General features: G+C 41.9%; 1 protein-coding gene across 1 annotated transcript in view; it reads left to right on the plus strand.

The window, feature by feature from the left end:
• Nucleotides 1-2,051: 2,051 nt before the first annotated feature.
• The window catches only part of sptbn4a (spectrin, beta, non-erythrocytic 4a), a 41,992-nt gene continuing 26,352 nt past the window's right edge, over nt 2,052-17,691 (plus strand). The window contains exon 1 of the mRNA XM_069673864.1: nt 2,052-2,284. Within this exon, the coding sequence (XP_069529965.1) occupies nt 2,162-2,284 (123 nt within the window). The 5' untranslated portion in view covers nt 2,052-2,161. The remainder of the gene's footprint in view (nt 2,285-17,691) is intronic.

Below are 17,691 nucleotides of genomic sequence, written 5' to 3' on the forward strand. Positions count from 1 at the left end.
ACAGCGGAAGTGCTCCAGGCCTGTAGGGGCGCTCAGTGTAACAGCTCAGAGCAAAAGCTAAGTGTTGCTTCCCTCACACCTCCCCAGCCCACTTCTGGCTCGAGAAAACCAACATATTGAGCCAACAATTATTAAGACATTATAACTTCAGAAGTAATCGTTGTATCGTGATTTTACGAGAAGACCAGTGAATGCAACGGGATCTCTCATCGTTCGTGAACGAGTGAGAGTGAGGAAGGAGGGAGTGAGTTGTTTCTTTGTCGTTACGGGTAAACCGGACGTATCACTGAATGACTCGGTGAACGGGTCTCGTGAACTAATCTTGCAGCTGAACGAGATTTGAATCACATTTTTTTTAGCTGCGTAACAACCGTACAACAATGGCACTACTTCCCTTAGGTTACGTTGATATGGAGTGTAGTGTAACATAAAGGGTATCAGTTATAAACCACAGAGACGGCATCTGTTGGTTCAAGAAAATAAAGAGACAATCTGTTAAAATTCTGAGCTGAACGCTGAAATATAACGCAAATATAAAAAAGGCTTGAACAACAAAACTTGGTGTTTTAGGTTAGTGCTCCACTTCAGCCTTCCACTCATGAAACTTTAATCAGCTCCTGATGCTACTATGACTCAATCTGATAAAAATTGGTATTTTTACAGAACAGTATATAAATAAGAAATGTGTCTGATGCTGCAGCACAAACGCAGACTGAAGACTGAACACATTTTTTGATAACATAATATTGTCTTTATTAGCTACACAGTGAAATGTGTGCAGCCTGTGTGTGACATATTTGCAGCAGCAGCATCACATGCAGGTCCCCTCACAGAGGGAGAGTGATCCGAATCAGTCAGCTGCACCGTGGACCATGTGTGCATGCGTCCTCCTTCCCTCTCATTCAGCTGTTTTTAAAACGACACCTCCCCCCTCCTTCCCAAATCCTGCTCCCGCTCCGAGTGCAGTCATTTCTAGTGCAGAGAAATGTCCCTGGTGACACTGAGGGATGACGCAGGCTCTCTCTTCCTTTCTCTGTTTCACTACCCCCCCACCAACACCATCTTTTCCCTCTTTTGACTCGCTCTCCCCTTCTTCTTCTTCTTCTTCTTCTTCTTTTTTTTTTTTGCTCTGGCGCTCCCCCCTTTCTCCATTTCCTCTCCCTCTCCCCCTCTCCTCTTCTTGCTGTCTCCCCCCTCCTTTTCCTGCTCGCTCTCTTTCTCTCTCCTCTCTCTGCTCCGGCACTGCAGTGCTGATTGTGATTGCACACACACTCACGCACACACACACTCACGCACACACAGGAGCGTAGCTGAGAGGCAAGGACTGCAGCAGCATGCACCAACCGCGGCTGAGCTGTTCGGGGACACGAGGAAGGGGAAGTGAGGGGAGAAAATAGTGCTGCTCTCTCACAGCAGCCTGCGTGTGCATCTTTTTGCAGCGGTGGGAACGATGCATTTCAAGAGCGGATAGCTTATGTTATCCGGCCTCCTCTGCACTGCCTCTGCATCCCATTCACCCTGCTCCTCCCACTCCAACTCTTCCTCCTCCTCCTGTCTACAGCATCATTAGACAGGACTACAGATTGACCGGGACTGGCGAGTGCTGGATGGTCAGGTTTGCCCCGGCTGAAGGATTCTGCTGTGGCTAAAGCTACATCTTCTCCTTCTCTGATGGCTGGATTGTAATCGTCATTCGGAGCTGGAACCTGCGAGGAATCTTGGATGTGTGTGTCATTCTTTAGCACTGTTGTCATTGGCGCATTTCCTCTATTTGGCTGCTTGTTTTTGCCTTCTCTGAGACTGGCTAGCAGGCACTGCAGCATCAGGACCGCAAGACCCATGAAGTGGTAGGGCATGAGGACCCAGGGGCGACCCAAAGGAAGGGCTTGAGTGCTTCCATTGCTACCACTGCTGCTGAGGTGCTTATCTTGATTTTTTTCCTCCAGAAAAGGGTGTCTGGTGGGGGTTGGGGTGGGTGGTGACAGCACAGGTACCCAGGCCCCTGCAGAGCGGAGCGGGCGGCTCTTGCGTCGAGGCAGGCAGGACGTCCTGTGGGGGGAAAGGGGGGGAGAAGAAAGGCCGGCTCCAGCGTCGGAGCTCCTGATGGTGGCTATTTTTGTCTCCCCTAGCTGAGTGATTGGGACAGCGGGTGGAAGAGAAGATGCTGATGGCCCGAGACACGGCGCGGGATGAGGCTCAGAAGCTACACAGGAAGTGGCTGAAGCACCAGGCCTTTATGGCGGAACTGGCCCGCAATAAGGAATGGCTGGCCAAGATAGAGCAGGTGAGTGGAGGTGACCAGGGGCATGATGGTGGAGCGAGAGAGGGTCAGGTGAGCCGTACCATGCCAGGCAGAGCACATGACATGAGAAACAGTGTGGACGGAGGGTGTGGTGGCAGGAAAATAGGATAAGTGAAAGTGTGAGAGGTGTCATCACTCAGCTTCATTTCATCACCTGGCTCGGGGACATCCTGAATTACAGTCTCAAGGTTATAATGCTACACCGGCTGTGTTGTTTCCAGGCTCACAGGTGGTGTGATCCCTGTGGTTCTCTGCTCTTTTTGAGGTTAGAGCTTCTGAATTTCATCGCTCAGATATGGAGGTTACAGTGAATCATATAGAGGACACGCTGCAGCAGAGGAGGCCTTCAGTCAGTGGGTTTAAAATGGTATCTGATAGGAACACACAGCTGATCGCCTCATATCATGAAAACATTCTCAGGTTCGCTTCTCATCCCTGCATTCCCATCATGCTTTGCTTCCCTGACAGAGCAGCATCCCATCCACACCGAATGTTCCCAGTGCCCTCTGCCTCAGTGAAGCTCTTCAGATGTAAATTAGCCTGAGAGACTCCATTTCTGCTAATAGCATATTGCATATGGCCGGTTTAAGCACAAATATGCTGCTGCTATCAGAATAATGTATCAGCTCAGTCACATGACGGGGACATGCAGAGAATATGAGATGTAAGTGCACTTGTGTGAAGTTTGCATAAACAGCTACCTTTGCTTGTCATGTAGAAATGTGCATTGTGTAAAAATGTGTCTCCTTTGTTCGGCATGTTTAACACTGAAAAAGAGAAAATTGTTGGACCATATTTTCAAAAATCACTTTACTTGGTAACATACAAACGATCAATTTCAAAACAAGTGTTTAACAAACTAAATTTGATTTGAAACACTTAATTCATTTTTGTGTTACCAATCTTGGGACCCCGGTACATCCCCCGATTCTTCAGGGCTTCCGATGTAGCTAAATGCAAACGATGGAGGATATCCTGGCCAAGACTTTTCACAATGCACTAATCAATAGCTTACATGGAGCCTAATGTTCCAATTATAATCAGTTTAAAAGCCCAAACCCAATAAAAATGCCCCATATAAACACCTCAGTCTGAATAAAGGGTTGCAAAGGTGTGGTTCAAACCTCATCAATAACCCATCAAATGGAAAATTGTACCATGTAAACGATTTGACCCGATCTCGCCCTGACGCCGTTCTTCTGCGCATGCCCTCCGTCCTGACGTAAATGCCTGGTGATGTACGCTTCACAAGATGGCGGCATCCGAGTTAAACCGACACCCTCGGAGAGAATATTTTTAATTCAAACATTAAGAGACCCTAATATTATTGGACAGCTCGATATAGCTGATACGTTGTGTTGCTTGCTAAACAGCAACATAACAACGATAACTACTGCGCTGAACAGACAAAAGATCTCCATCTATCTGTGGCTCAGTGGTAGAGTCTCTCAATCAAGAGGGTCAGGGGTTCAATCCCTGACTGCTACAGTCGCATGTTGAAGTGTCCTTGGGCAAGACACTGAACCACAAATTGCTCCCGAAGGCAAAGCCATCGGGTATGAATGTTCATAGATCTGATTGGAAAATGGCACTTAGGCCTCTGACATGAGTGTGTGAATGGGTGAATGTGAAAGTGTAAAAGCAGCTTTGAGTGGTCGGAAGACTAGAAATGCGCTATATAAGTGCGGTCCATTTACCATTTTGACCTGATATAAAACACGCCGAACCGAATGCGTAATGTGCGCATGTCACACAGTTATTCCGATTGGATGCGTCGGCGCATGTTAACGCCAGATCGTAATGGATCACACCCCATGTAAACAGTAGACCCGAAATGTTCAACCGGAATGATTTCAATCAGAATTACACTGCAACTTAAGACACAAGAATAAGAGAGACGACATCTACAACCAGTCCGTAAGCTGTAGTTTCATGCAGATGTCTCTTTTTAGACATGAATAAAATGCTACATTTTCTTCAGCTGACGGGATCTGGGATTGCATTACAGTGGATGCGCTAGTGGGCAGTACTAGAACGCTTCCAACACGAACATCTTGCCCCTCTCCTACAGAAACAGGATTTATCTGCAGACACATTGATAGAGATTAGTGTGTTAACGTTGGTGGTGATATTTTTCAGTTGGTCCAACAATTTTCTTTTCTTTCTGATTCTTCTGCTTTAAGACTTTAGGTAAGAACTGTTCATGTGTCATGATGTATAACTATTGATTCAGATTGGGGGGATGGGGAGAGATTTCTGATGTGGTTAAACCAGGAAGTGCTCTTTTACATTCAGCCCCCAAGCATCACATGAACGTTAGCAAAATGTCAGACAGGAGCCATGTTTGCAGCTGGAATCCTGTAATATCTCCATTTTTGTAAGTGTTATAATCATTTTCTTGTTGGGAAAACGAGGCTGGTTAATAGAAGATAAGTACGATTCCTTTCATGCATTTCAGTGGCCAAACGCTGCAGCAGGGTTAAATATATCCATGCACAATGATTTATGGTGCAAAGTGTCTGCTGTCAGCAATGTGTTTATTTGATGCTTATTTCTCTTACTTAAACTTGAACTCTAGAAGCAAAGGAGTTACACAAGCACAGGCTGTGACTAAAACACGGCAGATTTTACATGTGGGTTTTAAAATAAAAAGGCTGTGTAACATGTTGCAGAGTTAGAGGTTGTTTAATGTCTTCACTTCTCAGACAATAATATCCTGAGAGGTTTTGTTGACATTTCCAAGTGTTTTAATTATTAATTTCATATTGAATACATTAAGAAATTCATTAGACTCTATAGATTTTTACACATTATTTTGTGTAGTATATACAGTAGTATTAAATATTCATAAGACAGCATTGTAACCAATTATAACCCTGGCCCATGAAGACAGGCAACTACAACTGTATATTACCTGATGATGAAATCCTCATGTGTTTGCAGGTTTGTCATGATGTAGTCCAGACCCTCATGTTAAACCACCTCAGCTTAGTTCAGTCACAATGTAAAAACCAGCTCAACAGCTGACTTCTGAATACCAGCCAGTGTGTGCAATGATTTTGTGCTTTAAGGTGATGTCTCTTTAACTTCTTTTCCAGGTTAACTTCCTGAATCTTTGCGGCACTTTATGGCTAATTAGGACAGATTATCATGTTGGTTTGAATATTGCCTGTATATTAGTACACAGTCATATTTAATCATGACAGAAACACCTGGGATGTTATTTTGACACGGTAAATGGTAAATGTAGCACTTTTCTAGTCTAGTAATAGTACATGTCACATTCACACACACATTCACACACTGATGGCAAAGGCCTATGTGCCAATCTCCAATCAGGAGATATGCATTCATACCCGATGGCTGTCACTGGGAGCAATTCAGGGTTCAGTGTCTTGCCCAAGGACACTTCAACATGTGACTGTAGCAGTCAGGGATCGAACCTCCAACCTTCCGATTGAGAGATGATCAACTCTACCACTGAAGCCAAAATACTTCCACACAATGTTTCTCACAGTGTGGACCCACTGCATGCGACCAATTTGCCTATACTCGCGTCAGCCCAGCCTCGCTGGTCACTTGTTGGAGTCTTTTAATCAAACCAACACCCTACATGGTTTATTTACTAAAAATATATCACCGTTTTCTTTAAATGGATGATTATGACAAAATGAGGAGGAAAAGCTGATAGGTATCCCAGCATGCTTTGATCAGCAAATCAGCCGCTTGAAATTCACAATGAATGGGAGAGAATTTTCAGCCGCATGAGTTTGCAGTGGTTCCACACCGCCAGACGCTTGGTGTAGCGACTGTTCCCGTTGGGCGGCTCTGCTTCTTAGTTACTTCCATTTTCATTGCAAACAACTCAATTTTAGTTCACTGATGGATCATAAGGCAAAGTACTTCCAAAGGACCTTACATTTTGAATTTAAACAGGTCATACATTTCTAACTTTTCCCCATATATTGGTACGAATGATAGAATTAATAGAAGCTCCACTTTTGCACATTGTATTCAATGTTTATTCCTCATATCTGACATTTTATAGACAAGACAAATTGATTAAGAAGATACTCTTCAGATTAGTTAAAAACTGTTAGTTGTAGCCATAGTATCATTTGTCCTTTATTGTGAATTACTTGGTAGTTCTTTTTGGTGTGGTTCTTAAATCATCTCCAGCAATCAGCTGATGTAATATTGTACAATAAGATTTTGTATGTATTAAAATTAAACTTAGAAGGCCTGCTGGCAACATCAGACTGAACAGAAGACACAACGAGTGAAAAGGATGTTGTAGTTGTAGATACTAGCTATGTATCACTAAGTGTCAGCATCTATAATTGTGTAACCACAGTTAACTGAGGTTGGATGTGACGGGGTATATTTTAAATGTTTTTAAACCCCTTACTATTCCTGTTAATTTTGCCTAAAGCGCCTAGAAAAAGCATTAAAAGAGTAAATAAAGGTCTGTTTTTGCACCATTTGGAGTATATGCATGGTGTAGGACTTATTTGAAAGGTAAGACACTGAATTTATTCCCCAAGCAGTCAGTAACACTGTCAGTGCTACTGGCATTGAGTTATTTAATTTGGAACTCCACAGAAATTTGATATTGTCATTCTCGCCTGAATTTTTCTTCACAAAAAAAGCCTGCAGAGGATTACACTGTGAGGTATGACCTGGAAAACACAATGGGGCCCTATCAGAAGTTATAAACTTGTCTCAGTCCAAAGAAGATAAGAATAAGACAAAAAATGACTTTTTTTACACCTGTTTTTCCGAAGGTATTTCCATGCATTTTCCAGAATGGACCGTTTGGAGACCCCAAAGGACCCATGGTAACCAAGGCCACTTACTGAGGATCAAACGGCTATAACTTTTGAATGCTTAAAGCTACAGACATGGTTTAGTGCTCTAATGAATAGTGACACTTGGCGGTACCCTATTAGATTCACTGTTAGTACTTCACCCTTTTGAAACTAAACGTGTGCATATAAAAGAGTCAAAACCAGTGCTATGGATGTAAAAAAAAAAAAAAAAAAAAAAAAAAGATTATATAAAAAGTAGCAGACAGAAAACTATTTACATATCTACATGCACACACATATTCACATCTATTTACAAAATCAACTTTTTACAGGTTTTTGGTAACATGGCAGTCATTGCAACAGCCCCTCACTGGTGCCTCTGTATGTAATTCACAGGCTGTTAGCAACATGGTAGCCATTAGAACAGTCATGGGCGAGTACAAAGCACAACTGCATGTCACAGGACGAGCACTTTACTGGCGTCTTTGCATGACACTTCCTGCACTTTAGCCGACAATACGCATTCGTAACTCAAACTAAGGCTTATTTATGTCAAAATATACAGTAATATATGTTATATAACACACACAAACACCTACAGGTCAGCAGAAACACAGGGAAACACACAGGAAAGCAAACAACAAAATGAGCATTCATAACTCAAACTAAGGCTTATTTATCTATAAATATATAGTAATATAAATATATATGTGTATGTTATACAATATAATCATTACTTTGAGGGGTCTACAGTCCAAAACGACGGGTCTAAGACGGATTTCCTAGGTTACACAGCTAATGCGCACAGACACAGCCGGCTCAGCCTGACCACTTTTCCCTTTACGCTCCGCCTTCCTTGGTTTGCATCTAGAGTTACCCAGACGCATCATATATTGCTGTCTTCAGAATTTCATTGGCTTTTAGCAAATGTCAATCACACTTTGTTTGGTTGCTATTGGCCGGCTCTGCCTTCAGTCAAAGGGGGACAGGCACCTTCCTTCAACACCGACTCTTGTTGGCTATTGTAGGCTGAGAATCAGTAATGGAAGCTCCCATTGGTTCAAATGAGACCTCTATAGAAAGCTAAGAAGCTCGCCTCCATTTTGATACCGGAACGGGCGTAATTCAAATTCTTCTGAACTTTCCACATACAAAGATTTAGAAACAACCAGATATTAGGGGCACAGCAGGCAAAAGGTCGAATCAAGAAGGCACATTCAGTAGTCATCCATTGTAACTAAAAAATCTGGTTGGCCTATGGTTAAACTTATTTTTCAAGTCTGTTCCTCTAGCGACCATACACTCTGAATGCCATGGGATACCGGCCTTTATTCTTGGACTTAGCAGATCAACTGCCTTCCTTCAATCGGTTCTTCCTTTATATTGACCTTTGTAGAAAACTGGGTTTCTACTGAACAATCTTATAAACATAACAAAGATAAAGCTGAACAAACATCTTGTCTGAGAACCGCCACAGGAAGGGGCAAGCCTGGTGGGGAAACATCACATCTACCGTATTCGCAAGTATCTCCTGCTGAGCCCTGTAGCCCTGTCTTCTTGGTCGACCTAGACCCGATCAAGAGTTTATACTTTCGATGGGTAACATTGAACTGGGCCTGTTCCAAAATTGCAGGGTAATGCTCAACGTCAAAAGTTAGACACGCGATTAAGATTTCTCCGGACCTGGGTGTCAGGTGGGCCACTACATTCAGGGTGTAGGCAAGGGGCTCGAAGAGTGTGACAATTGTCTGAACGAAGACAAATAGCAGGGCATGTTCACAAATTACAGTTGAGCTCCATAGTGTAGGGAAGAATACTGTTCTATAATTCAGTAGCTTCTCAGCTTGGGGTCTTAGGGATTTTTTGGGTTTGCTTTGACGATGACTGCAGTCTGCTTCAAATAATCATGACTGATTATATTCAGGGTGCATCCCTCACAATCCAGTATCAGTCTCTATATTAAAGTCGGTGCCGGTGTAGCACATCGCTGCGGTGGAGCTTGTCTGCGGCTCCATTGCTTTCGACAGGTAGCATCACGACACCAGGTGGATGGAATGGTTCTGCCATGCTGTGTGTCGCATATACCAGTGAATCCTTCAGGACAGTGGTGGCTTGCCACATGAGCCTCTTTATTGGTAAGTCACTTTCTAAAGGTATCTGTTGTCCATGTGTGACAGATCATTGAGCTTTTTTCCTGAATTTCTCTTCGCTAGCATAAACATACATTAGGTGCTATGAATTTTAAGGAATTTTAAATCTGTGCAACTGAACTATATACAAAGACCATACAGTTATTTTAAACAGTGAAATGGTAGATTGAAATTTCTGGATGGGTCGTTTCCATCTCCCTCGTCGTCTGTGTTGCCGCCAGTGGAGCTCCCGTCATCTAGTCTGATACTTGAGTTTCAGTAACAGCAATCATGCCCTGGAGCATTATAGATTCACATAAATCCACAGTGTCCAGCATTATCCTGGAACAAGACTGAGTTCTGTTGGTCGGCGTTGGTTGTTGCTGGCCAGTCATGCTTCCTTTGTCTTCGTTAGCTCCACTTTGTTCGGAGTCTGTTTGCTCAATCAAGGATTTTTCCAGTCACTCGCGTATCTTCTGAACTTCAATTCTAGAAGAGCTTGACATTATAGCATGTTCCAATCTTGCATGATTAAGATCTCTTATACTCCTAGAAATAATGTTCGAAGCAGCAAACGATGACAGTGAGTGTTTGTATCCTTCGGATGCAGCCAAGGAAAGATGTTTTTTGGGTGCAATTCCTCCTGGTGATACATACTTGAGCCTACCTGATTGGGTACCAATTGACTGCTCAAGAGTTCGCACTGTAGACAAAACTGCACTGATCGCCAACATTGTTGCGCTATTTCCCAATGCCATCTCCGATGCAAGGCAAGACAGGGCACTCCTAAGGTTTACCAATGTGCTCTTGGTCGCTGAAATCTCATCTTCCATGGAGACTAACGAATGTTTTATGGAGTGCAGTGCTCCTGATGACGGTTTGGGGTTGCATGGGTGCTTGGGCTTCTGCATCTTCCCGACAAAGTAATCTCATACATCAAATTCTCCTGATGCTGCTCCTCTCTCAGGTTTGGCTGGCTTTCTCTCGTGTCTGAGTGATTCAGAGATTGGTATGGTTTTAGATGGGTATGAGGTGTAGCTGCTGGTTGTGTCGGTTGCCTGGATGGGCGTAAATAATCTTGTATTCAGGTGTTGTCTCATAGTTGAGGAGCCGGTCTTCTGGAAGTAACTACCAAATTGGGCTTTGCCATTATTGATGTGACGGTATGAAGCCCGACATACAGTGAGAGCGGATTTCCCCTACGGATCATAGCTCGTTCCTCATCAACCATGTCTAGCTTATCATAAATATGTCGAGATTGCTCTCCTGCTTGTTTTATGTATGATCCTAATTCTCGCTCCATTTTGCGGGATCTTAGTTGGGAATCGGTGGGGACGGTTTGTTGGCTTGCCGGTGTTCACTTCATTTTCTCATAGCTTGCCATTTTCACTAACTTTGAGTGCTAGGAATATTAAGTTATTACAGTAAATATACGGGGAAATGCAGCATTTCCGACGTTCGATTAGTAACAACAAATGGCGATCCATGGGTAGTTATTGATGGAATAATGCTTAAGGACTTAATACTTTACTGGACTGCATCTTCTGGACCTTAAGCAATGTACCAGGAGTGAATTTATGAAAAAAATATGCATCAGTGGAATACAGTGAGCCTTCATCGGTGAGTTACGTCAATTTTGTAATTGTGGTGATTGTATCTTTCATGGTTTATATCAATAGAGTCTTGAGAATCTTAGCTTTCTAACGATGTGACACGTGAGTGACTACATAAAATTATCATCGTAGCTGCTGGGCAAATGTTGCAGTGATCGCCATGACGTGGTAACGGGTTAAAACATTTATTTATTGAGTAAAAGTAACAACTATCTTGAGGAGTACGGTAATTTCATTTGGCGGCAAACAACTGCAGTTTGAAAGACAGACCTGCCTGGACATGTCCATGGACTTATGATTGTATAACCCATAGTATTTGATTTTTGGCCTCTATGGGATTCAGTACATTTCTTTACAGACAAGAAGCAGGACAAGAGATCGATGGGAAATGACCCCTACTTCTTTGCAACGCATTACATGATAGTGGCATGCAATTTGTTAAAACTAAATGTCTGCACAACAGAAACTGTGCAAAGGGAACGTCACAAGGATCCTTTTTCGTGTAGGACAAACAATTTTCTAGAAACTCTGGTGAGGGAGGACAAATAGTGACCAAGCAACTATACAGTTATAGGCTATTATACGACACATATTTATTAATACTATCACCTTCTAACCAACTTCTAATCAATAATCAGTTATTTTTTGATCCACTAACTTAACTAGTCCCATAACTGGACTTTTGTTGCCAGGCAAACCAAACATTCTCCTGCACTCTAATTGCACTTTAATTGATCATCAACCAGTGACATAAGATTCTGCTGTGTGATTCAGAGGTACCAGCTTGATCAATGCAGACATACACCGTCTGCTGTGATGTTAATTACCAGTATTCAGAAAACCTGGCTGAGGCGGAGTGATACACAGAGTGAAAAGTCCCATCACTCACTGAATGCCTCTTATCCAATCAGATTACTTTAAACGCACTATTAAATAGGCAGGGATAAAAGAACTTTGCATAGAAACATGCTACACACAGCTGTGCATCCACCAGTCATGATACGGCACATTAACCTGGATCTTCTTAGCTCATACAGACTTGGCATTGGTGTTTTTGAGACATTATTGGTTGCATAGTATCTCAAAACAGTTTCCAAAGACCATTAACGACACTAGCTACCGTTACTAAGCCTAACACTAATAGTCTTAGAAAGTCATGGGCCTGTGTTAAGAATACCGGTAGTAACAAAAATATATAGGAACTTTCACCCTTCTAACACAATGACATGAATGATTGCTCAGGAAGAGTAAATGTGATACTGAAATACTCCAAATATTTAAAAAATGCCAACCTGTCCAAGAGCAGTTAGGCGACATCCGTTTCCACCCTAAGTCTCTTCCCTTTGAGTTCTCCTGTGTGGAAAAGCTACTCCAATCATTATCCATGTTCAGCAATCCCTTCTGTTATACCTCAAAGGGCCAGTTCACCGATTTTCAACCTCAGTCCTATCATGCTATTATGAAGAGCTAATGCCGTTATGGTAGAAAAAAAATGCAAGGAAGCTATCCGCTTCTCCAATGGGCCCTGGAAAACCTCCGCCAGACTACGCTAAACTACACTTCCTCAATCTAGGACACCCGCCTCCGATGTCATGTCTCGCTTTAAATCGTCAGGTCTGAAATGTAGACTGCAGACCTGAAGACATTTTAGACGATCCACCAGTATATGTTGTCGTATTTCAGATTCTGTCCCGCTCTGAGCCGTTGCCTGCAGCAAAAACAGTACTTCACTCCAGTGTCTCTCACTGGGCCGTTCCTTTCAGAGAGAGGGGCGCAATGCAGGCTGGGTGTTGTAGGAATGTAGAATAGAATCTTTCATCTGAAATTTATTTTTTAGCAGGAGCATCTGGAAGTTGTCTTGGACGCCACAGGCTTTACTCCATTATTTATAACTAGTTCCATTCCTTTGCCATGATTACGTTGGTCCAATTTCTAATCTGTTGAAAAGGTTGCTAACTCCTCCAAATCGCGTACAAAAATCATTGCTAATTGATGTTGCTAAGTCTTGGTAAGCCAGAGCTGAAATGTTACCGCGGACAGCAAATTTAAAGACTTGGGATTAATGAAAAAACAGAGCGATTTACGCAGCAGTGACAGGCTTAATCAGCATTGTGTGAACTTGTCTGACGAGGCCTGAACGATACAGACATTTTTTTTAATTTAAAAGTTAAAAGTCGCACATTACAACCTAACCTTGTTCATCTAAAGAATAAAGAATATATGTAATGCTGTGTCCATCACATGCCTTGACATGGAGATTTCAACATCTTAGCTTGAAATCAAAACAGGATACTGCTTTACATCTAAGTGATCAGCTTATTTGTTAATATTTCATGCAGATAAATTAGATGTACGGGTTGTGATTGAGTGCAGAAGAAGGCTGCTCCATAGAAGTCGTCTCTTCTGTCCTGACTGGCGTTATTTCCTACAGTTCTGGTTTACATAGTCCTGTACAGACAGTTACAGAGACCCTGGTGTCTCCATGGCTCTGCTAACATCACATAATCTACCCCCGCCGCTCTCTCTGTCGTTACCTGAGAGAGACACAGAGAAGAGATGACGCCGCGTCCTGCCGCGATCGGAGAACTCAGCGTCCTTTTGGAAGGGTTCCCGCCTCAGCCCCTCACCTCTGTCCTCTCTCAGTACTTACTCAGCACATGAAGCCGCCACAGCTCCAGCCGGCTCTGTACGTGGAGGATCTGTGGGAGCTTCTCTGTTACAGCCAGAGGACTCGCAGTTGACCTTGTGCCGAGCCTTAGCATGGGCTCGGGGGTCAAAGCTTTGTAAACACATAGAATACAGGCCTGTGTCGCTGGAGCACATACGTAGATCAGTGGGAAACTAATGAACACAAATCACATTCAGTACATTTTAACAGTAATTTGTGTCAAAAATGAAACTAAGAAGATGTTATTAATTTATATTTTATATCCACATATGCTAGATATCTAAAATATCAGGGGCATCTTCATACTTAATTTTTGCCCTTTTTTTCACAGTCCAAATTTAAAAAGTGAAACCCCATTTTAATCTTCTCCTGCTAAGTGAAGTTAATTGATTGTAAGATCTTTATTAAGGGAATTTAAAAAAGGGAACAACATTTGTGTTACAAATGAATGATTTGATTGTTTCATAGCTTAGGAAATGAGCAGCCGTAGCGTTAATTTCGTTAACAAAAATTATGACGATAAATGTTCGTTAACGACCTGTTTTCCATGACAAAGACGAGATTGGCATCTAAAAATAGATTGTGGATAATAAAAACTCTGACGACACGTATTTTATGTTTTTCCGTAACAAGACGAGATGGGACTAAAATGTTAGTGGTAGGCTGTCAGACATTAAAAATCCATGATATTTTCCCCCACTGAGCGTCTTATCTGTCTGTCTAAATACAAGCAATGCATTCCTGTAACTGGTTTAGGGACATGTGCAGATCCCCCTTAATCCGACCCAGCCATACAGGGGATGATGTCTTAAAGGTATCATGAAGGTGGTTATGAACTTTCTGTGTTAACTCAGACTTTCTGCTTCAGGCTCTGTGCACGCTCACAGAAAAAGGGGCGTTTTACGCGTCATTTGGTGCAGTCACCGACTGCCTGCTTCAGTCAGACTGTTTAAATGAGAAGCGATGATGAATATATTAAAAGTGTTTATGGTAAAAATCAACACTGCTGCTGCAAATAAGGCAAGAGAGGAATGTGCAGTGTGTGCTACTGTAACTGGAGGATCTATAGTACCATGCACAACATCGACTGGAGATAATTAATGAAAGGACGGTGCTTTACAGCAGTTTGAACCTGTATTAGGCTAATTGAATTATGACTAAAATGTGACTAAAACTAATGAGCATTTTCGTCTTAAGACTGAATCTAAAACAGCTGCCAAAATTAATATCGCTATAGATATATACGTATAAAATACAGTTTTAAGTGGGTAAAGTCAGCTAAGTTACAAAACAACAGGGCTGAATTTGCCGGTAAATTGCTAGCTTGTGGTTAGCAAACATAATTTATCAGCTAACGTTATGACACAAGCAATACCAGATCTATGCAGCTGCGTGAGGTAGGATTTGCTCAGTGACATTGATTACAGGGCGTTAACTTTACTTAAATTTCGCGTCATCTGTTTCAGCATTTGCCAACCTAATCCTACAGTATTATGTTTAATGACCACGACCTCTGAACACTGCGTTAGGAGGTGGTAGCCACAGAAAAGACACCGATGAAGAGTGCACATAATAAGTAAGAAAGCCTTGTCTCTGCGGGATTAACGTTGTGAAACAGTTACCATTTGGTAAAGTTTAGGCACTAAAACAGATCTTTGTTTAGGTTCAGGGTTATTGGTAAGAGAAGGCACAAGTAACAGGTTCTCATGTCAGCTCAGTTATGTAGGTACATTCATGACAAAAATTTACTTGGATGTGTTCAGGGACTAAAACTACTCTTTCAGGAAAAAAAAGGTATGGCCCTCTGTATCAGACCAATCGCAGAGGCAGAGGGTGCGGCCGCCCCAGGGTTCATGCCCAGTGGGGGCCCCCCGAACATTCTACGTTTCAGCCATAGACTGTATATCGGGGAGTTTTAAAGAATATGGAGGGAACACATGATTGTTTTTAACATGCTTCCAAACAAAGAACATGAATGTATTTATTTACTGAACTCAAAAATGATCCAAACTTTGTTGTGAATTATCGGCTTCAACACTCCTACTAAACACTAACTCATTTTAAAGGAGAGAAAAGGAGAGAGGAGACATTGGTCTCTTTATTTATCATTATTTGCCATCTGTATTTCCTGAATCTGATTACAAAATATAATACGAGGAGGTCATCTCATGCAGGCTTAATACATGGCATGTAATGCTCTGTCCGAAAGTCGTCGTCATTTCACATATTTCTGTGGGACCACACTGTGCCAGGTGCCATGCTGTATGAAAAGTAGAATGCGTTTAAGTGTAGAGTACCTCAATTTATTAAAGATAAAACATACAGCAGTACATCATATGCTGTCACAATAACATGTTGCTATGCATGCAGGTTGAGCTGATGTAAAACGGCTGGATACACAGAGCTTGCGCTATCTTTTTTTCTTGAAACTATGGCTCTATTTACTACTACACTACAGCCTACATTACAGCAGTACGCGTTACAACAAAGAAATACTTTTTAACAGTTATGATCAAACTCAGATAACACGGTTAAAATACACACATATGACCCTGTCATTACCTCCGATGGGGACGTTCATCAAGGTTGATGAAGACAGACATGAGAGGACACTCGTGTGCACCTGTAACTCTGATTATTGTAACGTCACGATGCCGATCGTTCATCGTTACAGTCATAATTTATCCGTTTGCCTGACTGGCCATTCAATTTTGGCTCTTCATAGCGTAATGGGCGGGGCTGTGACTGCTCTCATCCTATACCTAGCATGCTGCATCCTGTTTACATTTCTCATGCTCATTTGTGCCAAACAGCCAACAATGACATCAAACTAGCACGATTAATTTAGAGTAATTTCTGATGTTCTAAGTATCTTAGCACTCTTAGCTCTAATATGTCTCAACCTTGCTAGTAACTCTTTATCGTGGATTTAGCTGTTGTGTGCATATTTTTAATGTCCTGGATGGTGAAATTAAACGATCTTCAAGAAGTACAGTGTCTAAATTTGCTGCACATTAGTTAACTCAATCACTTGGTGTCTTGATGTTACAAACCTGTTGAATTTAAATGATGTGCAAAAGACAATAAATCAGAGGTTTCTTTTTCCTCAGGTTTAACTGTGCTTCTCTTTCAATCCTGTCGTCTTCATTTGGTTTCTATTTTTACTCGACCAGTTATAAGCACAGTCATATTATACTCCTGCTAGGAAACAGCATGGTGCAAACACTGCAGATCATAATGTACTGTAGAAGGCTTATATATGAGTTGGTGACTTGCTGTTTCATTACAATTTTAAACATTATCATATACATAACTTTGTATTATTTTAGCATCTCTAAAAACCCTCCTATGAAATGATTAAAACATGTCGGTTAACATTTACATTTTTAACACACAGAAGTGAGTCTCAGTGGTGGTTTCATTAACTTGCAGTAACCAGTGTTTCTTTCCATCTACGTATAAAACATAAGTCACTACAGCACAGTTACTTTACTCATCCAGCCAAAAGAAATGAGCAGAAGTAAAGGTCATTTTGCTAAAGAAAACATCCCTTATGTAATTATAGACAGGCAACAAAACTAAATGTTTGTGCATTAAAACAACCGATGACACATCTCTGTTTGGATTTTCTCGGAAAGAAATGTTTTTAGCATTGCATGTCATGAATGTACGCTGGTCAGTATTTTGATAAAATACATAAAAAAAATAAAAGGAGAGACAGACTCAACTCCGGACTGTTACACCCCAGGCAGCTGTTTGTTAGCTTAGCCCAGTGTTAGCATCCCAGCCTGGCCCAAACATCGATGCAGCGGTTGTTGAGTGTTGTCACACGTGTCTGCTTTCAGCTGTGAGTTTAGTTCTGGACATAATGATCTGTTTTCCTTGGAGTGTGTTTAGCAACTCCGGGGGAAGTTTAACTGGTATAATGTGACACTAGCTAAAGCTATATAGTCGTCATTTAGAACTGCATTCATAGCTTTAAGAACAAATAATGCTAACCGCAAACCGCTAACTCTGATATGGATAGCAAAAAATAGCGAGATAAGGGCTTTTGCTTCCTTCTCTGATTCTGACTCAGAAGAATCAAACATGTACAGCTGCTCTGCGCTGGCTGTCACATTCACCATTGCTGTGCAGATCATTCGAGCAGATGTCAATCAAAACGTGTTTG

The sequence above is a fragment of the Semicossyphus pulcher genome, unplaced genomic scaffold (genome assembly GCF_022749685.1).
Source record: "Semicossyphus pulcher isolate SPU_LCO1_2020_fin unplaced genomic scaffold, fSemPul1.0.p SCAF_10, whole genome shotgun sequence".
Taxonomy (NCBI): domain Eukaryota; kingdom Metazoa; phylum Chordata; class Actinopteri; order Labriformes; family Labridae; genus Semicossyphus; species Semicossyphus pulcher.